Below are 27,598 nucleotides of genomic sequence, written 5' to 3'. Positions count from 1 at the left end.
GTGTTTTACAACTGTACTGTTACTATATGTTTTGTACTTAAATGCATTTCAATATTGAATTTTAACCCTGCAGCAATACCACAAACCTTTGTTCTGCAAAATGGAATTTGAATTACCCATCTCAAGGAAAAAAGAATCATCTGTCAGAAGAGTTTGAGCTGGTAGAAGTGCATGCCGTTAGAATTGAAGTTCAATGAAAGAAACATGGTCTCGACTTTATAAAGAGTACAAGATGAGAGTGAAAGAACATGATATGAGATTGAAAGAGCATGAAATGAGATTGAAAGACACGATATGAGCTTGAAGGAGCACAAACTACGAATGGACGTTTTGAATAAAGAAAGAGAGGTTGCTGAAGCTAAGCTGCAGGAATCAAAGGGTTATACCAATCAATTTATTAACAAATAAAGAAGTAAAGTATTCTTCATAAATTTGAATGAACTCTGTGTTTCTATATTCTTAATGCTTTTGCCATTGTTATAGGCATTCCTCTCCACATGAAGTTGGAAGGGGTATATAAGAAGCATATGGCCCAATCCCCCCCCCCCCCCCCCCCCCCCGGCTCTTGATGTAGATATGTGTCCCATCAATTGCACCTTTCACTCCTGGAAATCTAATAGTTAGATAGAACTGTCTCCCAGTTGCTTCAACTTCTTCTCTTGTTGTAGGAATCTTCATGTATTGCCTAGAATCCTTCTTGCTTTAGCTTCTGACACATTGATGACTGCGATATTGCTGCCTCATCACCATGCATCTTTTAAAATGATCCTGTAAAATAAAAACAAACCATATGGTTGATGGGTGAGGTGATTATTTTGAGGTAATTTAAAACATTTCATTAAAGCACATACAGATGTTAAACAATGAATATTCATCTTGTACAAATATCATACAATTTTCTCCAATATATTTTAACAAGTGGAACGCCTTTGGCAGTCTCGCCATCATTATGCGATTCAATATAGCAGCAGTGCTGACTTCAAAAACAACTATTGAATAATTTGTTTTGCCCAATGCTTTAATGACTTTTTACCTTGAAGTTTTGCACATCTTTTGATTAAAAGTAAAAAAAAATAATTGGGTTGTACAGTACCCGAACAATGTACCATCAATTTTTAATTTCAGCCAAGTCGTCACTAGTGAATTATATTTGTGACATAAATTGAGGAAACAGAATTGAAATTAATAGAGAAGTGACATAGAAGCATTTTTTTTGTGATATATGAATAAATTTTGCATAAATTAACATAAATAATTTTCTAGTCAAAATTTCAAAAGTCTGTGTTGAAATTTGGGGACCCTCATGTACATGAAGCTCTACCAGACGGATGAAAAAAAAATCAAAATTGGTCTACAAATACAAAAGCATTTTTTGTGATTATGAATTTCGCATAAATTAGCATGAATAAATTTTGCATAAATTAGCATAATTTTACACTCAAAATTTCAAAATTTTGTGTACAAGTTTGGTGAACCTCATGAAGCTCTACCACGGGTTAATGGCAAAATTTATAACTCTAACCTGACATAACAGTTGTAAAAGCAGAGACTCACTACTGTGGTAGTTTGGGAATTTTTAAATTATGCAATTCATAGGTACTTGACTGTTTGCTGAAATGATACTCTTATTTATGTGCTCCTTCTCTGATTTCTAGATATTGTCATCAGCTTTATCTGGAGTCCTAAAATTATAGAAACAATCTCAGTCATTTAGATTTAACAGTGCCAAGAAACATTCAATAATCGTTTATGAAAAATTAAATTACTTACCCACTGCATAAAAATGGAGTTGTCAACACCTGCAAATAAACAGGAAGATGATCAATCCTCTGTGTGTCCCTCTTCATTTCGGCTTCCAGCATATTGGTGACGGTTTCTTTTGACAGTCGATACTGATCTCGAGATGGCCCATCCTTGTACGATTTCGATGGATTATTAGCATCACGTAGCCAACAATGTCTTGGGAAAGGTAGCTGTATGCAGAAGAGTTGAATATTATTTTTAATTCTTTTATTTTGTGATCTTTATAATCATTCCAAACTGTACATGTGCTTGTAGATTTGATCTGCCAACATAATTACGGCAATCTTAATTTACTTCCTGAGATTAACAAAAACTACATTCAAGCCATTTCATTTCTTCAGTCTAAATATTTCATGTTCGATATCTTAACAAATCATTTCAATATTTTAAACAAATCAAAACAATGTAAATCAAATTAATAATCATACCTCTTAGTAATTTAAGGCTGTGAACAAGATGAAGATAATCCAGAGACCTACACTGTATCAGTGTATGGTACCTCTGATGCTGATGTAATTCTGTGAAACAATGGTCAAATTAAAAAAATAATAATTTTCATTAAAAAAAAATATTCATTGGTTTATCACTTTTTAAATGCAAATCTCACAGTGAACATGGTGAATGATAAATAAATAAAAAAACATTGTAATAATTTGTTTGAAACTGTGAATATGCCTTTCAAAATTAGGCCTCTAGGCCTAACGACTTAACCTAGGCTAAATTTTAAATCTGTTTTTTTTTTGTGGGGGGGGGGCCCGGGGGGGGGCTCTATTTTCTCTATTTGCAAGTGAAAGGACTTTAGACCAAACTTTGAGTAATCAACTCTTTAATATTCCTACAGCCTCAAAAATTGGCCTGTGCCGAAAGCAAAAAGGTAGGTCTCGATCTACAAATGTATATTTTGAAATGCAATTTAGGATTTTTTGTAAGAAGTTTAGTCAAGGCAAATTCAAAATCAAATTGAAAAAAAAAAAATTCTGAGTTTCTCCTCTTAAAATGCCCCAAATAGTACAAAAATTATATAGATTTAGATATTTCATTTTTATCTTGACATTCACAAATTAAGATATAGATGGCATAATAATATAAACATCCTTGTGAAGCTCATAAAACAATTAAGCCCGGCCCGCGGCTGAGCACCTTCAATTCGTTCCACAACACAGCGTCAAAATATCCCAACACTTAAATGCACGGATGGGACTGTGGCAATACACACGCGACGATGAAGTGCATCGTCTGGACTTGTCAATACCAAAACCTCGTTCGCAATCATGAAAAACAACACTACCAATTTCATATAACTGGATAAAACGTATCAACATATTCCAGAGAAGGAAAGCGGGGATTTATTTTACGAATTCAAAGAAGAATACTTACGAATTTCTAATCAAGAAGACCGCTTGACAGGTCCAGGACCGCAAGAAAAGTTTTCTTCACTTCAGCGATTTTTCACAAATTCTTCAAGTGCGCATGCTCGTAAAATTAAACCATGGTTTAAACCACATCTAAGAGCAGACTAAAAAATATGACGTTTCATGACGTTTTATGACGCATTTAAACCCCCTCGGGGTTTAAACCTCTTTTGTGAAACGCAAATGAAAAACCCAGCTCGGGGTTTAAACCAGGAGGGGGTTTAAACCACCAAAAACCAGGAGCTAGGTTTTTCGTGAATTCGGGCCATAAAGTTTGAAATACTAATCAACTTCATGAGATCAATTAGTTCCAAAAATAAAACCAACAAAACCTTTCACTTACCTGGCCCAAGAGAATGAAGTTCTCTACACATTTCATGGTATGCTCGTAAGTCGTTCTCTTCCCATCATGCAACAGGATCCTTTCCAGCTGGTATTTCTGCAATAAACAAAGGAAAATGCCTATATTTAAAAGGTGAATATAATGCAGCATAAAAACCAAACACCATGCACATGTACCATCCAAAACTCTACCGTTGCATGATTAGGTCATATCAAAATAACACTTAGATAATCAACTCAACAACTCCTTCAAGTACTAAGAACTAAGATGCATGGAGAAAAGCTCTTCTCCTACAGTGCCCCAACCTTTGGAATTCCCTCCCAAGTACTCTCCAATCAAAAAATAATCCTGGACTCTTCAAATCCCAACTTAAAACATTTATATTTAATGAAGCATTCAAATAGAACTTTAGCTATATGCCATATGTTACTGATTAATGTTAATGTTGTTTAAGTGCTATTCTAAGTAATTCCTTATGTTGTATAATTTTATTTCTGTAAAAGGCATTGAGAGTCCTTTCAGGTCTGAAATGCACTATATAAGAACTGATTATTACTGATTGTACTTGATATGCCTACCCGCTAAATGCACTCTATTGTTGAAGGTATGATGATGATGCTGCACACTTGGATATACTGCACAGTGATTTGGCTTTTTGCTTTCAATTATTCTTTCCTCATTTTCATGGATGAACAAAGGACAAATTGATCATATTTCCCAGTATTCATATTTTTGCTAACTTTCAAGGCGTTGTACACCAATATCGAATATTCTTATTTAAGCAATAGCACAAAATTTCGCATCCAGTGATAGAGATAGTCTATCTATTCGACTCCGCTATGCCTTGTTGAATAGAGCATCCTTTTTTCACCTTAAACGAAAAATTGTACCATTAATCTCATGCCTATTCAGTATTTGTATACTGATTTGGTGAGGAATTCGGGGTAAAATGGAAATAGATTGACACCAAACTAGGAGGTCTACCTACCCTAAAGGTGACATTATCACACAGGACATCATAACACATGTCCAGTGGAAGCTCTCTCAACGTGACTTGGTTTGGTTTGGTGGAGTCGCTCGTCTGTGTGTTGGCCGATGGATCGTACGGAGGATCTATTCCAAACTCAGTCAAGGGATCATCCTGGAGGATATCCTCTTTAGACTGCAAGAAAAAAGGAAATAAATTGATGAAAAATTTCATGAACTGTTATGAAAAAATGTTAAGAGGAATTTTATTTAATTTTAATTAACAGCAGGTTTTATCAGTTTTCAACACATTTAAAATGGGTTTTGCATATCTTCACCACAAGACAAAAGTGAGTAGTAAGTTTTATGAGAGTATAATTGATAATAATATTGGTTTGCACTACAGATGTTCTTCTATACAGATTTGTCCTATTGTCCCTAGTTGACATGTGTAATACATGTATGCTTATAGAGCTGGCATGTCTGTGAAGTTCTTTTTTATACAGAGGACAATAACCACTAAAATATGCTAAGTGTTTCTTTGATTTCTCCTGTCCCGCCTACCAGAAAAATTAATATTGAGGATTGGCCTTACAGCCATTCCAAGAGCAAGCAGACATCATATAATATTCAGTGGATTGCTAAGACAGATTCTCAGCGCTGCAAGACCCCAGACTGGCTCCTTTTTTAGGGGACTCAAACTTTGTCTCACATTTACCCTGTGACTAATTTAAAAAAAATTTAAAAAGTGGGTGATTACCATTTTCTATTCACTTTTTTTAATAACCATAGTCCCATACCCACGTTTTTATGCACTTCTAATATCCAACATAACTCCCACAAATCAAAGAACTTGATATTCCAAGTTTCCATTATTACTTTTTTTATTCAACATTTACCATTCCGAGACTCTTCTTGACACGTTCTACTCGTAGATAATAGAGGGCGACGTTCCAGAATTCAGCTTCGGCCTCATCGCCGAAGAGCCTTGCGGCCAGCAGGCAGCGCTGAGCCGTGCCGTGGGGACAGTCTGGGAGGAAACGTCTGATGTCACTTGGCATGATCTTCAGCTGCTCGTTCACAGACTTGATGATGTTCTCGTCGTCAGGGGTTTCACTGAGAAATCATCAAGAAATAAGATTGTAGGTACATGTCTGTTTAGTAATAAGGTAAGTTTGCTGTAATTGCTGTGTATAGCTACCATAATATTCAAAATCATTTCTCAGTTCCATCATTAATAATAATAATATTTGTAGGGCCTTACTACAAATGTTTCTTAGCGCTCTATTTTCAATTAAATTCAATTAAATTGCCGGGGAAAATAATAATAGTAATATAGGGTATTTATATTGCGCACATATCCACCTTCTTAGGTGCTCAAGGCACTCCTATATTACCCGGCTAAGCTAGGCGTTCATAGCGCACACAGCTTTTAAAGGAATTACTTCCTACCGGTACCCATTTACCTCACCTGGGTTGAGTGCAGCACATTGTGGATAAGTTTCTTGCTGAAGGAAATTACGCCATGGCTGGGATTCGAACCCAAGACCCTGTTTCAAAGTCCGAAGACTAATCAACTGGGCCACAATGCTCTGAAATGTAGTCTTCAATAATTCAAAGCAAAATTTAAAGAAACAAACGAAACGCAACTAAGATGTGTCATTACCATCAATTTGTTTACAAAATTATTATTTCTCTCTTGCTCCCTCCTCCCCCACCTTTGCTTTTCTTTCCCCCTCTTCCATTCTCCTTTTCCCCCTTCCCACAATCCCCCACCCCCTCTCCTTCCTTTTCCCCTCCACCTCTTCCTTTTCTTGTTCACATCATTTCATTCTTTTTTTCCATATCTAACATTATACAGTAGTGCCTATGCACTGAAAACCGAATCCCAATTGACTTATTATATGATTAATGAAATCACTAGTTCAAAATAAGAACATACAATTGTTTTTAAAAAAAGGTAGTGCTTGCTGCAGAAGAGATGGGTATGCAGTTACATCGCTGACCTAATTGCCACCCCTTTTTTCTCATTATTACTATCATTATCATCGCTATCATTGGTTATTATTTTTCTTTCATATTTTTCAACTCCACATTTTTAAAGGCCAATTTCATAAATCCCTGTCCTCGACAGTCAAGATCTGAAAGCGACAAGGCCATTGAAATTAGACTTACTATTCACTTGTGAGTTGAAGAGAATAATTCTTGTTCCAAGGCTGGTGCTGCATTGTATATTTCATGGCTAAGGCTGCCTTGGGGGACAGTAGATATGGGCAGAATACTGGTTCTGGAAACAAAACATAATTATAACCAAATGATAGCAAAACAAACACTTGAACAAAAAATATCAAACACCCCCCCTCCTCATCTATTTTGCATACAGATATGGCAGGAGTAAAAAAAACTCCAAACGCCGCAGTCGTAGCCCTGCACTGTGAATATTTTATATTCCTATTCAAAGCTGTCTAGGAGGAATTTATAGAGATTTTCATATCACTATAAAGGCCAAATGATGTCATTAACTCTTTGCCCGCCACGTACACTATTCCCCCTGCGCCACATTAATTTTGGGGTGCCGTATGCATTGTGTGCGAACTGTGACTTGAGTCGTCGTTGGCAGTCCGCTGTATGTGCCGCGAGTCGTCCGTGGCGGGCAAAGAGTTAATATCACAATTACACCACTTACAATAAACTTTTACTGCTAGATCAATGTTTCTAATACATTCACAGTGGTTGGGTGGGTGGATGGATGGATGAATAAAACACATCAACATGATATATCACTCACCAACAAATTCAGCATCAGCTATAGACCAACAGGAGGTCTTCAGATGAACATCATAGACCCTCAGACATCCATCCACACTTAGCACGACTGGTTTATCCGACGCGGCCCAGTCCATGTCCACTGGTTTACGATCATCCTTTCCACCTTTCAGAGAACTAAGAGCTTGCATCTACACACAGAACAGAAGAGGCAGCAAAGATTTACTGATGATAGCATAAAATAAGGGTCTCAACTTAAATGTTGAGCATGCTAGCATGACAACAATTTTCTCCTATAACAGTCTATTACTGACAGCTTTTCTCCTTTTAGCAACTGTAATGAGGAGGCGCGATAGCTCAGACGGCAGAGCGGGGGATTCGTATCCCGGGTTCGATTCCCACTTGGTGCGCTAGTGCTCTTTGGTAAGGCATTAATCCTCAGTACCTGAGTCCTTCGGAGAGGACCCTAAGCCGTCGGTCCTCTGGTTGCTTGCTTACAAGCATTCATGCTTTCTTAGCAGTCAGGTAAAAAAAAATCACCACCAAATATTAATAGTTTATTTCCTTATAGTTCAATATCCATCTTATTTTGATGAATGCACGTCATTGCTGATTCCTGATCGTTCTCTTTTTATACCATGAATGCCCCCACCCCCCTCTCCCGATATAATTAATGTTTTAAAATGAGTTCAAAATGAAAAGTCCATGTCCTTTCCTCATATGAATGTTATGTTTGATGATTTGAATTGTGAATATTTCCAATGTTTTTTGTTTATTTAATATATAGCGCCTTGATTAATGATTCATTAGAAAGTGAGCATTAGAAATACTTATTATTATTATTATTAAAAGCAGTTTTGTAATTTGTCAATGATTAAGAGTCGAATCAATGATTCAGCTGCTAATTCAATCATGATTCCAATCCATTAAAAATATCACAACCAGAAAGGAATGTCTAGAGCTTCAAAAGCAATGTACTTAATCATATTGGTTTGTCATATTCTCAAGCATATCTGCTTACAATGGCAATCCGTCTTCCGCAAGTTATTTACGTTCAATGATGTATATCTCTGATTTACTGTCAAATAACTTTGTTATACAAATTGTTATATATACATATTTGTCATATTTTTCTTTTCCCTCATCCTGATACAGTAGATATATATTATTTTCAATTAGTTATACTCTTGGCTTTTAATGTCTGTTTCTGATTTTCTACTTACATATACTTTATTCACATAAAATTATATTCAAACAAAAAATATCAAAGATAACTGTTGTCCCATATAACCTATTCTTGTTTCATGTTTTCCTTATAAATGTAATATTATTACAATGTTTTTATTATTTCCACATGTCATTTTTTGTTATGATTATTAACATAATATGTATTTTGTGATTTACTTTGTAACAGATTACATAATTCAGCCTTTGGCTGCGATGGAATTATATTGATATATCATTTCAATGAAAAAATATATTGTTATGCAGGAAAACATTCAATCAAATCACAAATCAAGTTATCACATTCTCATTGCCAATTTGAGGAGATAACACAGATTAATCTTGATCTTAAGAATGCTGTGTAGATCTAGATTGATCTTACCTCTCTACAATCCCAGATGTCCACACCATCATTCCAGAGAAACATCAGCTTCAGATTCCCTTTCCCAGGACCAAATTTAAGCTTCTTGATGTTGGACTTGTGAGTTGGATAATTCCTGAAAACAAGACACAGGCAAAGTTTGTTTAAAGGAGACACACGAAGAAAATTTCACGAAAGTGATGATTATAGACAAATTATATATGGATGGAAAGGTATTGTCTTATTATACACAAATATGTCACTAAAAAGTCTTATAGATGCCGTGGAAATGCAAGAAATGAAATTATTAGACACCCTTCTCAGCCCCCCAGACCGACAATCACGCAGCCGAAAACGGTCGAGAATTATGACGTCACACAATCGACGTGCTCATCATCTCTCTGTGCATCATGCACTGAATCACCTTACTGACCTGTTCAATATCTTCCGAATTTACCGTTTTCTTCATGTAATGTGATATTCAATTTCTGTTTTCGACAACTTCAGACCAAACGTGATTCAGAACTGTGTTCCTTTGCCCGTTTTTATTGAATTGTGGACTGTAAAGACCAATTTTGTCCACTGCAGTCGTCATTGTGTTGCTCCACTCCAGTCAGTGAGTGAGTGAGTCGCTGCCCAAATAATATAAGCAGAGAATCTAATCAAGAACTTGAAAATCAAAAGCAGCAATTAAGAAGTAAGATTTAATAAATACAGGACTGAATAGAATCTCACATGAAAATAAAAAGAGAAAAAAGAGCTGATAGGAATGGGGAAGGAACATAATTTAAAAAAAAAATCCAGAACCAAAAAAAAAATCAAAGAGTTTCGAACCAGGATCCCCGCACTCATAAAAAAATCTTCGTGCGTACAGATTTGTCCACAGACCATGTTTTTATATGGATCGTGTTCATAACGATATATGAACAAAGTGCGTTCGCTGCAGTTGCCTCGCAATGCTTCGGCAATCCAAGTGCAATTCCAATCATTTCGCGATCATATATTCATATATTATATATTTTTTTGTGGTTCCTGAACTTGCTACGTAATTAAATTTCATAATTTTTATTCAGTTGTGAAGACGAATGTCTATGCTTTATATTGATAATAATATCAATGTGGTGCAAGCATGATTTCTAAGTGAAAATATGCTTTGTCTATTCACGTATATTTCTTGAAAACAAATAATTTTTTCTAAGCTAAATATCGGTTACCAAAATATGTTAAATGTGCATTTCATTTTACTGTTCAGAAAATTCAAACTTTTATCTATGTAATAAGACCAATCTTGAGAGGAATAAACTATTCTAAGAGCAAAAAACGCTGATTGGAAAGATCGTCTTCAATGGGCTGCTGTCAGCTCAGCTGCTCACTGCTCGTGGTGTGACGTCACTCAGCTGGAGCTTGCCAGAGGACGGACGAAGGCAGAAATATGCCATGAAAATAAGTCATTTTTGAGAGCTGATTTCTGCAAACTCTAATCACTATTTTAAAAGGTGAAGTTATATATCTGATTAGTAATACTTCCCCTTTACAATGATGACCAAAAAAAGTCATTATAAAATACTTTGGTTCTTCGGTTGTCTACTTTAATCATCAATTTATTCAATATCCATCATTTCATCCAATACCATCACCCAATACCTGTTCCTGGAGTTGCCTGTTTTGTTTACTGTTCTTTCTTTTATGTTGCCATGTGTTCAACCAATAATCCATACATTCACAGATTAATTTTATGTCAGTTCCGTGACTAACATATCCCACATTTTTCTATTGTTTTTTTTTCTGATAATATTTGCAAAGTTGAATGGAGTTAAACCTTTATTGTGTAATGATTTAACCTTTTTTGTATGTACTTACTGTAAGCAATTTTGTGTGAAACAATGTAAAAGCATTTGTAATTCAGCCTTTTGGTATCAACAAATGTTTTGAAGTATCAATAAAGATCATTATTATTATCCAAAATCGAACAAAGGAACATAGGTGTACACATAATTAAAAACTAAATGGCATTAAAATATATACCACTTTGTGGGCACATTGTGGTCAAATGGTTCTGACTCTTGCTTTTCAAACAGAGAGCCATGGGTTCAAATCCTTGTCATGGCATGTTTTCCATCAGCAAGAAATTGATCCACTTTGTGCTGCACTAGACCCAGGTGATATGAATGAGTACCTGGCAGGATTGATTTCTTGAATGTACTAAGCGCTAGAAGCAGGAGCTTGAGCTAAAGCCGGTGTGATAATGCATGTAGTAGAGCTTCTTTGTACCCGCTTGGAAAGGCACTGTGATTTAATGTATATCCAGCTGTTTACTACCATCATTATTACCATTATCATAACTTGTCAATAATAACAATTAATACAATCTAATGTCTTTTTAAAGTTAATCTGCATTTTAATGTTCCTATTTCATCATCAGCTCCTGAAGCCCGTCTTTTAATGGAAATTTAATTGATTTTGATAATCCATAAGCATTAGCTGGTTTTCTTTTCTTTTTGTTGTTTTCTTTCTCTCCTGGTAATGTATTTTGCATATTGCAGTGATGATCATTATTAATGTACTGATCTTTGCTATTGTTATGAGCAACTTGATTTGTATTCATAGAAATGAAATAAAACCGATGAATGAGTGAAAATTATTACAAATTACCAACACAACATTCCTTAGGAACAATATTATCTCACCTGGAGATGTTTCACAAAGATCTACGTGTGAGCTATGGGGTGTAGCAAGAAACTAGCAATCAATCGCAAAATTATTTTTTGTCCCTAAATCAATCATATGCCTTGTAATTAATTGCAAATTTGTGATTGATTGCTTTAAGCTCCTTGAAACAAGGAGTGTAATCTGATTTGCTAGAGCTAAAATCAATCTATCAGTTGTAAAATTGCAACAGAATATTTGCGATGGTTTGCAGATATTTTCTTGCAAACACATGATATTTAATACGCAATCTTACTGATTGATACGCAGTAGAGCGCATCCCCTTGGCAAGGTTTGACAAATGCTGTGATGCCTCTTTATACCGCATGCAACTAAGAATTTAAGTGTGACTCGGAGGGGGTGTTGCAAGAAAATATTTGCAATCAAATGCAAATTTTCTGTTGCAATTTTACAATCAATCAATTTCAGCTGTAGCATATCAGATTACACTCCTTGTTTAAAGAAGCAGATTACTAATCAATCATGAATTTACAATTAATTACAAGAGATATGATTGATTTAGGGACTGAAAATAGACTTGCAATTGATCGAAAGTTTCTTGCAACGCCCCAATAGTCACACTTAAACTTTTTGTGAAACATCCCACAGAAGCTTAAGCCCAAGAACAAAATCAATCTTGACCAATAATCTGGAGACTTACCTTGAGATCTTGGCCTTTAGGTCCCACACCCCAAGATTGCCATCAGAGTCGGCCATCACCAGGGTCTCGCCCTTCCAAGCAATACAGCTGATCGTCGTCAGACTGCTCTCCGACGGCAGTTTGGCGCCCTCGTGGACCACGCTACCCTCGACCCAGAAGTGATGAAGGACGCCACTGATCTCGGCAAACACGAAATGTTCCCTGATGGTCGTCGTTGCTGGTCGGTTCTCGCTGCTACTCTCTGGAGAAAAATGGAAAAAAGATGTGATTAAGTTATTGTTAAAAAATTGAGTCATTGATTTTAGTGTATTATTCCTGTAGGTAGCCATCTCTGAACAGAAGTTTCTTTTCAATTTTGAAAATAACCATGAGAACATGGTAAATATAAATGTTGAAAGGATATTTTGTTCTCTCTAAATTACAAAACAATGACAGATGTAGTATCTTTTGGAATTTGATCTGTAGTATTTGAATATGACTTCCCACTTGCCACTGCAAGTAATATTGCAAAATAACTATATCTAAGTTTTAATAGCTGTACGGAATCAAATTAAATTTATGAATATTGAAAAAGGGCATTTTACTAATGACATTAGTGATGTTCAAAGGTCATTGTTACAGGACAAGTCCACCCCAGAAAAATGCTGATTTTGAATAGAGAAAAATCAAACTAGCACTGAAAATTTCATCAAAATTGGATGTAAAATAGGCAAATTATGGTATTTTAAATTTTCGCCATTTTTCATAAAAACAGTGATATGTACAACTCAGTGACATGCAAATGACAGAGTTGATGATGTCCATCACTCACTATTACTTTTGTTTTTTATTGTTTGAATTATGCAATACATGTATTTCATTTTTTACAGATTTGACAAAATGACAAACTTGACTCAACCATATAGTATTTAACAATGTGTATTCCACATGTTCAGGGAGGAATTAATCATTGTTTCACTTGACAATGAGGAGAAAATTAGAATATATCATATAATAAAATACAAAAGAAATAGTGAGTGGATGACGTCATCAGTCTCCTCATTTGCATACCGGCCAGGATGTGCATATTAACTGTTTTGTGAAATTAAGTGAAACTTTAAAATGTCATAACTTTCTTATTTTACATCCGATTTTGATGAAATTTTCTGTGTTATGCTCGTTGGATTTTTCTCTTTTTATTCAAACAAACTTTTTGTTGGGGTGGACTTGTCCTTTGAATGAGAATGTTGTTGAATGAAGACTGGAATCAATTCTGCAAAGTAAGTCTATTTCATTGACCTGTGTGGCTTGGGAGAGCCATGAAAGGTCTACATACCTGCAAGATTGATGGTACTCCCCATCAAAACTCCATCTAAACTCATGCCGCTGGATTGATGTTCAACGTTGGCAGACTTCTTCTTATGGTGCGATGGCGACCATTCCTATCAACCAATGAAAACATAAGAGGAAATTCAGTGGTCTGTTGTATTATTATTATTGTACAACGCCTACTTAGCTAGTTATACACGATCAAATGGGAGGCTGAATGTCATACATTCGTACCGTTGCACGCAAGACGTACCATCCAAAATGTACCGTCCAAAATTGTTCCGTTGCACGGCTTTACGAGGTGACGACACAATGCGATTTAATTCATTGCGCTCAGTAAATGAAGGTTAAATACGCGCATAGCTTGATGGCTACATGCTCAAATGCTCAATGCTGCCCAAGGAGGTCATGTGCGCTTGTGGGATTTGCTTTTTGCTTTCAATTTTTTTGCTCCCTTTTCATAGATACTGCAAGAAAACACTCCCTTTTCCCCGATATTTTCGCTAAAGTCTGAGGCGTTGTACAACACAAATAGCGAATATTCTTATTCGTGCAATGGTGCCAGATTTCGCATTCGGTGAAAGAAACACTCTATTCATAATTCAACTCGGCTAACGCCTCGTTGAATAGAGCATCTTTCTTTCACCTCATGCGAAATCTCACACCATCGCACTCATGCCTATTTGCTATTTGTATACCATTATTAATATTATCATTATCATTATTATTATTATCAATATTATCATTGATATTATTATTAATATTTGTTTGGTGTCACCTGTGCTTGAGAGACGAAAAGCGAACTGAATCACTATGACCCATACATCTCTCGTCCCAATAAAACTGATGGGGGGGAGCGCAGGTAGACATCTACAACAGAGTTTCCCCCTACTCTTGAATTTATTCAAACCAGTCAAAAAAGTACAAAGTACAAAAAAGTACAAAAGTACAAACAAAATAAATGGTTACATTATAAATAACTGATGAAAATGACAGGTTTGGGACCCCAAAGAAGCACAGCTTGTAATTAGGGGCCCCTGCATATGATATTTTACTTAAACATAGAACTATGAGAAAAAAAATGATAAAAATTACAAGGTATTTAAAGATCACAACAGGAACATAACCCACACGCAAGCATTAGCACACTCACACAGACAAACACACACATTCACACTCCAAATAAATAAATAAGATTACAAAGATGACATCTGGAAAAAAATATTAAATATGCAAATAACGTTTTTCATGAATAGATTTCATATTTTATTCATAATGAATAAGAAATAACTATACTTACCAATGCTGTGATGATAGGGAAATGCTTGGGCATCTCTCGGAGGAGACACAGAGTTCTCAAATCCCATATCTCGAATGGCTTCTCCTTGAACAAGACTATCAGATACTGCCTGAAAATACGGAAAAAATTGGTGTCAATATTAAGAAGATATTTGATTGTTTATAATTACACATCAATCTTAAATCAATCTTCCTAAAAAAAAGACAAAGTGACCAATATAAGGTCAACTACCTTACGACTGATGAACTAATGACGTGTAATTGGTTATACCAGTTTGGTGTTATACCAGTTTGGTAGAAAGCTGCCCTGCAGAGTTCCAATGGGTGTTACCATTACAGAAACAGAAAATGACTGATATAAAAAAAAATCATATTTTGTTATTCGAAATAGAAAACCTCTGAAAATTAATTTTGCCCTATTGATCGAGGGCCTGGTAGCCAATGTGCAGTGCCAGATATCAATTTTATCTCATTAGATGACAGATATGAGCTGGACAAGAAGAATGGGAGGTTCCACAAAGTTTGTAAAGTAACAAGTGACTTTACAAGCAACTGAAGTACAAGAAGCTAAGTGAAATTCTCAATCATTGACAGGTATAAATTTTTTTAAATAATCACTTTATTAATGAATCATATAAACAATATAATTAATGAATAAAAACATACAACTCATTTTGTAAAGTTCCACCATTACAATAAATTTAAATGAAAAAGAACAATCTAATGCTTCAAATTCAAGTGTTGGGACCTAAACTAAAGCATAGCTTGTTGTGGATAAACCCTTTAAAAAAAACATTGATATTTCAGTGTTAATATTCAGTGTTGGAGCTCGATAAGACAGCTAAGGGAGTACAATACACTTCTCTCATCCTAATGACCTGGGTCCCGTAACACAAAGGATAGCGATTAATCGTACGCTTGATTTTTACGATTAATTGTACATTGTAGTCAATGAAATCGATCGTAAAAAATGTTCTACAATCATTGCTAAGCTTTGTGTTACGGGCCCCAGGATGGCTAATGACTACTACTGTTTTGTAATATCGTAACGTTGGATGATACGCGAGTATAGTTCACATTACTGACTCTTCACCAAAGCTTTAGACAGGCTTTAATCTTACTTGAGGTGTGAGACCTTTAGCGCCTCAATGGGCGGTTCGTCTCCTTTGTGTTCTCTCATCGGTATGGTTCGTCCCGTCTGCATGTCCAGAAGCAGGAGCTCATTACGGACCATTCCATTACTGGATGGGTTGGGATAGCTCACTGACAGGAAACTTGTGAGGCTAACCCACTCGATACATCTGACAAAAGAACAAAAAAATAAGCTCTTCATACTATGGTCAAAAAGAAAGAAAGTTGACAAAATTGTAATCGCAAATTGGACCCATCATTGTTTGAAAAATATGATTCCCTGCCTCCTTCCACTCGCAATTTGCTTTTTCAGCAAATTTCATACAATTTACAATATTATAGCATGATAGGTAAAAGAAAGTATTTGCAGCAAATTATTTCATGAGAAAGTCTTTAGAATGAAGGTTAATTGCCATCACATTGTTATAAATCTAGATCTGGTACATTGAAATCAACTTATCTTTGTGAAGTCTCACCTGAAAACCAAAAATTGTCTTGATCACTAACACAAAAAGTCATATGTAGGACAGTGTATTAATATTGCTTGGAAAAATACCTGACATTTTATGGAATTCTGTCCTTATTTTTCCTCATTTTTCAGCAATTTCACATTTTTTTCCGGAGCCACATGGCACATATTTTTCATTCATGAATACAAACACTTGGGTAGTCATTTCATTACATTCTGTTTCCAGATCTTTACCACAACTGGTAAAGTGATAACTGATTAACAACAAATTAATTTTGCTGTTTGTAAGAATGTATCACCCCTGACATACCGGACAGATGTGGTGTGAATGTTGTATTCTCTATACAAAGACCCTGTGGTAAGATTGTAAACTTGAACTAAACCAGTTGAAGTACCTGTTGATAAAAAAAATATGGTTGTTATTAACTTCATGGTTCACATATCAAATCCTCATACACTGATATTACACATCGGAATTCGACCTTATCATAATCCTTGAATATTTTACAATGATCATATATACTGCAATTTAGTGGCTAAATAACAATCGTGTCTTTTGGCTCTCCGTAATACTTTCATGTGTTTGAACATCATCATCATCAGCAAAGTCATCATCTTCATCACCATCATTTGAATTTATAATCATCATCAGCATCATCATCAGCATCATCATCATCTGCATCATCATCATCTTCATCATCAGCATCATCTTCATCATCAGCATCATTATCATCATCATCAGCATCATCATTATCATCATCATCATCATCATCAACATCAACATCATCATCAATCATCATCATCAATCATCATCACCATCATCATCATCATCATCACCATCATCATCATCATCATCACCATCATCATCATCACCATCATCATCATCACCATCATCATCACCATCATCATCATCATCGTCATCCTCATCATCACCATCATCATCATCTTCATCATCATCATCAATCATCATCAATCATCATCATCAATCATCATCGTCATCCTCATCATCACCATCATCATCATCATCATCTTCACCATCATCATCAATCATCAATCATCATCATCAATCATCATCATCCCCATCCGCATCAGCAGCATCATCAATCATCATCACCATCATCATCAATCATCATCATCATCATCAATCATCATCACTATCATCATTATCATCATTATCAGCATCATCATCATCACCATCACCATCATCATCACCATCATCAGAATATAACATCGTCGTCATCATAAGGGACATCAAGCAGATATATTATACCTATGGTAATGAGAGGCTTGTAGTAGTGGACATTCTTGGTGGTCAGTGGCGGACACATCCTGATCACTACAGGTACATCGGCTATTCCACTCGAGAGACCAGTCATTACAAACTTGAGCAAAACCTGACGGCCATGTTTGAAATCCCCATCGATGACCACATCCGGAGGACACAGGAAGTCTGCAATGGAGGTCTTTGGGGCCGGTATCTGAGTTGGTTTTGAGGCAAGAAGAGGCGGCAGGAATTCAAAGTCCCCGTTGAGCGACGGAGGGAAAGCTTGACCGGGGGAATGGAGCGGGGATAGCACAAGCTGGGAGTGGTTGTTTCCCATGGACGATGCGTCGTGATCGACGGTCATCAGCGACCAGAAGAGAATGCGGCCGTCGCTCAGCATGAGGGCGCTGTGACTCTCGCTGACTGGACTACAAGCCAAACCAAAGGTACGCATGTGTTTGGTGACTCGTAGAGGGTCAGACTGGCATCGTAAGTCATAGGTCATATCCTGACCTTCCAAGATCATCTCTCCACCTATGAAAAATACAATGTAATAAAATGAAATTATTGTTTGGTACAGCATCAACTAATAGATTTTCTTAACCTGATGGCCCACGCAAATAAGATTGAAGGAAAAATAACTGGAAGCCAAATTAATTTCATCAAACTGCAACACTTTAACTGTTATTTCCTATTGGCTCAGGGGAAAAATCCATGACTGCATGCTTTCTCTTTTACAGTTCAAATTGATTGGGAATTCCACGATGTGTTTCATAAAACAGTTCTTTGTTAAAACTGACTTATACCCGACTTAAAATTGAATGATTGGCTCCCAAATCAGCAAAGCAGATTCTCTCTAAATCATTATGCATCAGCTAAAGTTGATATCCAATCTTTGTTGCTTGAACTTTGGATGTACAGTTTATTATTTACTAAATTTGATCCAGGTTATATGAAGATTGAGTGGTTTTAGAAAAGGTTTATGAGAGGAACTGGCTTCAGACACTGCTAGTATCTCACCTGATGGTGTACCGTGATACTGGTCTGATGGTGTGGTAGGTGCTCCCGGAGATGTGGTGACCAGTCTCCTTCTGACTCTCACACTTATACTTCCATTGTCATGTAAACACATCAATACATCACGTTGCCTTCATAAAGTGGACCCGAGAAAAAGAATGAGATTATATCAATGGTTATGGTGGTTAGTGGTGATTATGAGAAAACGTTCAATCAATACAATCTCTATTTGAATTCTCACACTTATACTTCCATAACCTACCCTTCCATAATATGATGCACCACGCCGTACACCGGGGTACCGTAGTACCCCGGGGTACGGCGTGGTGCAGCGCCATCTTGTGTTGTAATAGTGTACATTTACATTGTTGTCATGGTGATCACGGTCGTACGATCGGTGCGACAATCATGACAATGAATGGTGACAATGATCACAACGCCTATATAGTATACTGCATCATATTGTATCTTTTTTTTTGCCATTAGTATCTTTTTATTCTCTTTTTCTCTTACATTTTCTTGCCTTATTATTGTACATCGTATTTGCTATTACTTTACTCTATACGCTGTATTGATTTTTATTGGAATTGAATAAAACATTGAATTGAATTATATTCTAAGCAACATATATATTGTCATGGTCTCTATGAATAAACCCATGAAGGTTTCAAAAGACACAAACAAATTTTTGAAGTTAGCTTATGTTCTTTGCGGTACTATGGAAAACTAAAAACATCTGTGTACTGATACAAAAGAAAAGAACTTGTGAAAATAAATTCTTAAATAAATCACTACACATGAACTTATAACTGGCATATCCAAAGAGCAACACAAAAAATCAGGCATATAAAATGCATGAAAAAAGAATAGGAGGATAAAAACTAATATTGAGATAAGGAGGACCATTCAAAGATTTGTTATACCAAGTTATCAAATACAGGAGAAATACAATATAGATGGGTAATGATTACCGACAAGGACAGACCTAGTGGCCCGTATTCTGAAGTCGGGTTTATTTAGCCAATTGTTACATAAATCACTAACAGTAGAGATATCATATTTCTGCTCATTTGGCTTTCAAATAATTCATAATCGTCTAGAAAGGATAAATAGAATATTGTCTTCACCATTGAAGAATCGGGAAAGAGCACCATAAATATGAGAAATATACAACTTAATAAAATTTTGACACTTTTGGCTTCCCATAATTTTAGCACAGAGTACCGTGGTTACAGTTAAACCTGACTTCAGAATACGGGTCAGTACGTCGAGACAAAGACTCTCTAACAAGAAAAGACTTGCTGTATAACAGAGAGCCACTTCTTTCATAGGAATCATACTGACTGTCTGATCGATTGCAGAATCAAAATCTCCCTGGCATACAGGAAGAGTAGATGATTACCAACAAGGTCAGAGGTTTTGAAAACCAACGGTTGAATCCATGGTTTATGCAAATTTCCTGTATAAATTACGCTTAATTTAGCGCGTATCGGGCGCATGTATAAAATATGTCCTATGCTGATGTGCGCTTTTGTCAGTGCGCCAAATTGACGCCCGTTACCATGGTTAGATATGCTATTTTATTCAGGAGTCCACTGTTTTTAATCATGAGTCCACTCTTCAAACAGTGGACTCATGATTAAAAACAGTGGACTCCTGAATAAAAAAGCGTGGATAACCACGGCAACAGGCACCAATTTGGCGCACTGTGACAAAAGCGCGCATCAGCATTGGACATTTTTTTAAATACGCAGTAAAATAAGCGTAATTTATACAGGAAATCTGCATAAACCATGGACTCAACCGTGGGTTTTAAAAACCACCTTTGTGAATTCGGGCCAATAGGTCTAGACCAAGACTTTCCTTTTAAGGACTATTTCTCACCGACAAGGAAAAACCTGCTGAAACGGAGAGCCACTTCTTTCCATCGGAATCACGCTAACAGTCTGGTAGATTGCGAGATCAAGGATCAAAATCTCTCTGGCATACAAGAGAAGTAGGTGATTGCGTCTGGATCTCATGTAAGACAACTGAAGGCATTCGCTTACTCCCTGACTATCGGGGTCATCCACTGAGGTATTCACTGACCTTTGTCTGGATTAAAAGAAAACATAATACTAATGTATAAATTAGGTGAGATGGAGAGGCACCTACTGAATTAATGCCCCTCCAAGGAGTCTAATATCCCTCGGTAGTAAATGGTGTCCAGCACGGTATGGAGGTCCTGCTGAACACTTACTTGACTTGACCTTAACTCTCCAGACACAGAACTCTCACTAATTAACCTTGACACTGACTGACTCTTAATTGGTCATCGGGGTACCTATTGGGGGTATTGCGGGCACGATGTGTGTAATGTTCACTCATGCACGGAGGTGAGTCTAGGGCCATAAATCGTCTATATGGCTGGTTAAGCCCAGGCGACATTGTTTAACGACCCTTTATGCAACAATATTGTTTCTAGTCATTTTAAGACATGTTGAAAGAATAATAATTCTTATTCTTGCTAGTTAAATATTAAAATGTGCAAGATTTTGTTCCTTGTACTTTTGCTGGACCAAAACATTTTTCTTAAAACAGCTTTCTCTCACAATTTTTGGAAGTGTGAAATCCCATCCCCTACACTCATGCAATTAAAAAATACTGGAATGCTATCCACTTTTAATGGTAAAAAAATAATAAATTCCTTTTTTCAAAACATTGATATCCTTAAGTTTTTTCTACTATTTTAAAACTTTTCTTTCTTTGTTATGCCGATAAAATACCAGATTTTATTTTTAATCTATAACTCCTTCAATATGGAGACTCACACGAACAACATTTACCATTTATTAGAACAATACAATTTCTATCGTATTCTGTATGTAGTATGGAGAGAAAAAGAAACCATACAACATACTTTGCTTTGTTGTCGCCTACAAGAAGACGAACTCTCTTGAGTGCCGTTCTCGCTCCACTTGCGCTACTCCCTCGACGATCACTTGCCATGCCTCCTGTCATCTGATTGGTCGTCTGTGGACTGGGCGTGGTGATGTAAAACTTTTTTCCATTGCTCGAGGGTGGCTTCGCTGCACTGAAGTCATTAACAAACAAGATGCAATCATTCCCGAGTACTGAAATAGAATAAAAATTCAATATTATCACACGTCTGATAAAGAAAATTCATATTCCTGTCCAATAATGAAAAGATACACACAATGGTAGTTCATGCATGATCATGAATGCACTTGTATTGGAGTAATGTCCAAACTTCAAGTGAATGTGGGGATGGTCATAATTCAAAACAAATGACTTATGGTTTTCATTACAGATCGAGCTTACTGATCTTAAAAAAACAAATAGGAGTACTGCCGAAAATTTGTAAACAAATTAGAATTTCAATCAACATGCAATTTATTGTCTGCAATTAAAATCTGCACTGATAACTTATTTTCTCACATGTTTTCATTATGGTAACAACCAAGCAGTTGTAAAATGATATTGACATCCTTTTCAAGCTAAGTGTAATTCTAACCTATCATACAAGAAGGCATACTTCTCATGACGGAGCTGTCAAAACACTTCAATTTACAAACTATTTCATTGAATTGGACAGTATTATAAAGATGTCTATAATCAGTTTTCGGAGTGTTGCAAGAAAATTCTGTGTCCCAATATTAATTATAGGTCATGAGAATGATTGCAAATTTTCATCCAATTGCTGTTGTACTTTTTGAAACAAGAAGTTCAAATTTATTTGCTATAGTTAAATTGATCAATTTCAAATTTGCAACTGATTGCAAATACTTTCTTGCATCATCTCATGTTATATTCTGCTTTGTATGTAATAGCTGCATCCTTTTCTACAAGCAAAACCTGCATTTAATAATAGCCTCGATATTCCAAACTTAAAGGGATGGTCCGGGCTGAAAAAATTTATATTTTAATACATAGAATTCACTGAGCAAAATGCCAACAATTTCATCAAAATCGAATAACAAATAATTAAAATAGTGAATCACAATTTTTTTCATTATTTCAAACTTGTGTGAATAATATGTCTCCCTTATAATGAAATAAGTTGCAACAATAAATATCTAATGCACTAAATCAGTTGTCAATCCAATTTTTCTAGTTCTTGGAGGAAAAATTTTGATTAAACATAATTTCATATAATAAAATACAAAAGAACAAGTGGAGATGTGACATCATCAGTCTACCTGATGAATATTCATGATGAATGTTTTCACAAAATATTGTTTAACATTAAAATTCAATAACTTTGTTATTTGTTATCCAATTTTGATGAATTTTTTTGCATTTTGCTCAGTGAATTCTACTCTATGTATTAACCCATAAATATTTTCAGCCCAGACCATCATTTTAATCTATATATTTGTTTCATTAACATGTTCATAATGCAGAAAAAATTCCCAAATAAGACTGAATGACATTTCGTCTCAGATATAAATACCTACATGTAAGGTTTGAAGATTCAAATGGATCAAAGGAGAAGCAATGCAAGACATCTGTAAAGGTCTTCTTCCATAATTTAGTGCCAGTATCCGCATTCCATAGCACGATGCTATAGGGAGGATGCAACGCCACAAGCAGATCGTGTGATGCATCCTGGGTAGAGAGCCACTGTAAATCTAATGAAATAAAACAAATAATCGATAAGTACCAAAGTAGTATGAAATCATATCAAACACATTATTCTCATAAAATTTACAAAAACTTTCACCATAAATACACAATTACCTACAAAATATAAATATGTAAAAATTTTGCCAAAATCGTTTTTCCTTGTTATGATATTAGCTTCCAATCGGACCCCTCTTCGCAATGTGAAATATTTTGGTCACTTGAAAAAGGTATCATATTACCGAACATGTGTTTTCTATAGGAAAAGTTCAGAAAACAACAAAATCACTGATGAGATATTTCAACCATATTTCATTATTTTTAGAATATTAAGACTTTGAAAATGTGTTTTTGACCATTTTTCATCATCTTCTACTATCTTGCCTTTGGAAGGATGTTGCAAAGTTTTGAGCGTATGAAATTATTTTCTGATGCGCACGTTTAGTAATACAAGGCCGGTCTGTAATACAGTCACTCACTATACTGGTCGATATTTGATTTCAATGTTAGTTGATTGTTGCCTGCAAAATATCGTTGATGACACAATATATCGCCGGGCCTGAAAATTCATTACACATTCATTATCAACTGCAATTCTGTCAGCGCAGAGAAGAGGGAAATGAAAGTATACAGCTTTCATCTGTGCTTGTCCATGAAAAGCGGGCATTTTGGTATCAACTTAGTTCTGAGTTGGTTTAACCCTAAAAGGACTGGGATATTTGAGATGTATTGAGGACAGGGGGGGTGGGCAATGATGCCCCCCTTCTGCTCTCGGCCGCCGTTAACGCAATCATGCAGAAATTTGGCACGCACATTTGTTACCACATAAACTACAAGCAAGTATAAAAAAGAATTCTGAAATTAATCATTTTTTATTCAAAAATATGCAAATTTATGCATAAAAAATCTCATTTGCATGTTTAACACCCAATTTTCTTATTTTTTTCAGATGTCATCTTTTTAATCTAATTTAAAGGTTTCCACAAAGAAATATTGGAAAAACCAATTTTTTCCTTATGTATTTCTTTGTTTTTTAGAATTTATGTATTTATCTGTTTTTTCATCTTTTTTTTTTTCATTGGAAATTATTACAGACCATTAAACAACTAAAGTAAACCCTAAATTAATTAAGCAGACCAATTAGAATGAAAAATAATCACCCTTTTATGAATTTCATCTTCCATAGACTTTGTACACAAAGTATGAAATTGAGCCATTTTCAGCTTGACATTGTTTCATAAAAAGTCACGTGGCATCATGATGCTGTACCCGTATATCACGAAATTGGTCTCAAAAGTTGCGCAAAACTTCAACAAATAAAAAGACGTAAAATTTTGCGGCGCTATCTTCTTGCGTTTCAGAAATATCACGCGAAGCATTGAGGGGGGGCCATCACGCCCCCCAGTCCTTTTAGGGTTAAAGCAATACAGAGCAGCTTTTGCAGTTATTAAATAGTGATAACCTCATCACTCTTTATATTTTGCCCATACTGTTACCGTGATATATCATCACAATCATAAAACCATTATTGAATATTCAATATTTTTTCGATATCGACGAAAAATGATTCTGTCCCTACCTTGTACTGGCTTGTTGCCGTCTGAGAAACTAGCTCTCTCTGAAGCTGCACATACATCCCAGATGATGATAAGTCCACTGGAATCAGCTGATGCTAGCCGAAGGGTGTACGGTGCATCTATGGTGTGATGGTAATTCTCTCTGGCCCACTGAACTTGAACCACCGGACTACGGTGCTTCTCAAGCGTTTGAATTATCTTATTGGACAAAAACAGGAAATGCACAGCATACATTATCTGAGAATATGGAGTATTTGGATTGTTATTGGAACAGCTAGTATTCTCCAATTTGTAAAAGTAGCACATGAATATGTATTTTCATGATAGAAATTTGTTTCAACAGCAGGGAATAATTCTGCTATATATCAGGTTCAATTAGCATTGTGGTCATCTTAACAGAAAAAAATTTCAACCAATTTCTGTACAGTCCCATGAAAAACCTGCCACACACAAAAGACTTTTGTGTGTGTTAGTCATTTGAAAAAAATGTGGAGCAATTTGCGATGCGATACCAGGAAAATTATTCCCCGAGCAGCATGTCTTTTGAAGTCAAGCAGTTGCCACTTTGTGAAGATAGAAAGTGATTTTGAAGTTTTCATCACAAACCAGGTTTAGGATTTTACAATTATTTCTCAACATTTCTAGCAACACTCAATTTTCACTAACAATCAATACTTGGAACCACTAATCAAAGAATTAAAAGATCTAAATATACATTGTACCTGAATGCCTTTGGTTTCTATAACAACCACTGAAGTGTGACAGCCATATGCGAACAAATTTTGCCATCCCCTGCAAAAAAAACAGAAATAAGACATTGACTAATATTACATGTACATGTATGTGAGCAAAACCAGTTATCTTCAAACTGAAGTCATACGTTACTTTGACATAAATACCATAACTTTGATTTCCTTCCCTGTTTACATGTCTCTGGTCTCGATGAAATTTGTATAAAATGGGCTGGTGACCTGGAGCCTAGCAAGGAGGTGTTTAGAGAGTCATTTGAGGTAACATTCCAAGATGCCTGACAACGTTTTCAATCAAAAAGCAGAGCGAGGAATCACCCAAAAATGAAAATTTAAATCATAGAAATATAACTTTTTACATGAAATGCATCCCCTTTACATTTATTCCACTTAAATTAATAGTCCATGCAGTGCCCTTTGTCTGTTTATGTTTGTATCTGTATGAGCAATTCTTAAAAAAGAAGACGTGTATCGTCTAACGATCACGGGTAAAACCTAAAGGCCGGTATACCCAAACCCTAAATATACTATATAGTCAGCCTGTGCCAAAGTGATTCACAAGTCATGTGGCGATAATCTATCCTCACTCTTGTTTGAATGAGATGGGATTCATGACCTCAGCCTCGCCACTGCATGCAACCCATGGGTGCATTACATGCCGCTGTGTACAGGAAAATTGAAGGCATGGCACATGCAAAACTGCAACAATCACATGGCCCTTCCGCAAATTAAAGAAGAGGTTTTATCAAATCAAGTCCTACGAAACTTACCGAACAATGTGAAGTCAATTCCCCTAATATCAAGAATATCCCTCAAATAGCATCATTTAAGCGCTAATTTTTATTCTCGTTGACAAAATACGGAGCTTTCTTCTATTTTCAAAATGTTTTGTCTTATTAGCTAAAGAGGGCGTGCGATCTATCTTCATATCAAAGACACAAGGGAAAGACTAGGCACAAAAACTATTTTAAACGTAAATCGATACAAAGCATTGTGCAAAGTCAGCAAAGTGTCCTTTTTACTGTAAAGACTTTGGTGGAACGTTTGTTGACAAACGAATGGTAGCACTGCGGGCTTCATTCAACTTACTCAACTTAAGCCTACAGCATCGTGGACTTATTAGCATAACCTCGCAATATGTGTGACTGTCTGAGTGACTGCATGCATGTATCGCGCGCCCTAGCCTAGCTTTCCCAAGCTACCCCTGGCCTGGGGAATCGCGCCTCGCCGATGCACTGGGGGAATTTCACGGTGGGTGCTGGCCGGGCCTGCCGGGCTGGGGCAGCCGGCAGCCCGTCTGGAAATGTCCTCCCAAGTCCCATACTTACCAATCACACGCCCCTTTGTTGAGAGGATGCAAACCCCCAGTGATTGTCCGAGGAGAAATGTTCATCTTCTTAGCTTTGGTTCTGGACCTTTAGACACACTATTCCAGGACAGTCGAGTGATGATGCCGAACCGAAATCACACCCACAAACGTTCTTTAGTCACTTTACATCAGCGCCATACCGGTACCAAAATGACGTCACATGTTGTTATCCTTTTTCTTTTCCTTTTCCTTCTTTTCTCTGTTTTACTAGCTCTCTCGCGGAGCGTCCAGCTATGATTGATTGATTTGTGACATGACTTCTGCATAAATATGATCTAAATCAATTTAAACAGTTTGTGTGTAGCAAGTAGCTTTAATTAGTTGAATATTATCCCGTTATCCCAAATATCAAAACCACTTCATTTTTCATACATTTAATACGTAAAATTTTACCCCCTAAAAATAAAATAAATAATTAAATGGATAAATGAGTAAAAATCAAAATAGAAATAACTGACACTTGTGAACATTTCTTATATACTGATAAGATACATATCAAATACTGTACAAGTTTATTTTGTAGTGTGGTAAGCTTCGATCCTTCATATTG

General features: G+C 36.0%; 1 protein-coding gene and 1 long non-coding RNA gene across 2 annotated transcripts in view; both read right to left on the bottom strand.

Annotated features, from left to right (window-relative positions):
* The window catches only part of LOC121424937 (WD repeat-containing protein 11-like), a 47,548-nt gene extending 20,349 nt beyond the window's left edge, over positions 1-27,199 (bottom strand). Inside the window, exons 1-19 of the mRNA XM_041620833.1 lie at positions 27,008-27,199; positions 25,653-25,722; positions 24,933-25,128; positions 23,188-23,361; positions 21,630-21,843; positions 20,615-20,824; positions 18,734-18,861; positions 17,720-18,247; positions 16,760-16,844; positions 15,971-16,150; positions 14,851-14,959; positions 13,558-13,663; positions 12,243-12,483; positions 8,897-9,011; positions 7,313-7,481; positions 6,700-6,811; positions 5,424-5,640; positions 4,547-4,720; positions 3,559-3,654 (exon numbers count right to left, since the gene is read on the bottom strand). Coding sequence (XP_041476767.1) covers positions 3,559-3,654; positions 4,547-4,720; positions 5,424-5,640; positions 6,700-6,811; positions 7,313-7,481; positions 8,897-9,011; positions 12,243-12,483; positions 13,558-13,663; positions 14,851-14,959; positions 15,971-16,150; positions 16,760-16,844; positions 17,720-18,247; positions 18,734-18,861; positions 20,615-20,824; positions 21,630-21,843; positions 23,188-23,361; positions 24,933-25,128; positions 25,653-25,722; positions 27,008-27,072 — 3,189 coding nt within the window. The 5' untranslated portion in view covers positions 27,073-27,199. The remainder of the gene's footprint in view (positions 1-3,558; positions 3,655-4,546; positions 4,721-5,423; positions 5,641-6,699; positions 6,812-7,312; positions 7,482-8,896; positions 9,012-12,242; positions 12,484-13,557; positions 13,664-14,850; positions 14,960-15,970; positions 16,151-16,759; positions 16,845-17,719; positions 18,248-18,733; positions 18,862-20,614; positions 20,825-21,629; positions 21,844-23,187; positions 23,362-24,932; positions 25,129-25,652; positions 25,723-27,007) is intronic.
* LOC121424938 lies at positions 460-3,245 on the bottom strand. Its single transcript, XR_005971458.1, has 4 exons — positions 3,181-3,245; positions 2,232-2,321; positions 1,771-1,973; positions 460-768 (listed from the first exon to the last, which is right to left on the bottom strand). It is a non-coding gene; the product is annotated as an uncharacterized LOC121424938 (long non-coding RNA).
* Positions 27,200-27,598: the final 399 nt, after the last annotated feature.

The sequence above is a fragment of the Lytechinus variegatus genome, chromosome 12 (genome assembly GCF_018143015.1).
Source record: "Lytechinus variegatus isolate NC3 chromosome 12, Lvar_3.0, whole genome shotgun sequence".
Lineage (NCBI taxonomy): Eukaryota > Metazoa > Echinodermata > Echinoidea > Temnopleuroida > Toxopneustidae > Lytechinus > Lytechinus variegatus.
The sequence above is the reverse complement of the archived record's forward strand: the minus strand, read 5'-3'. Positions and strand labels throughout refer to the sequence as shown.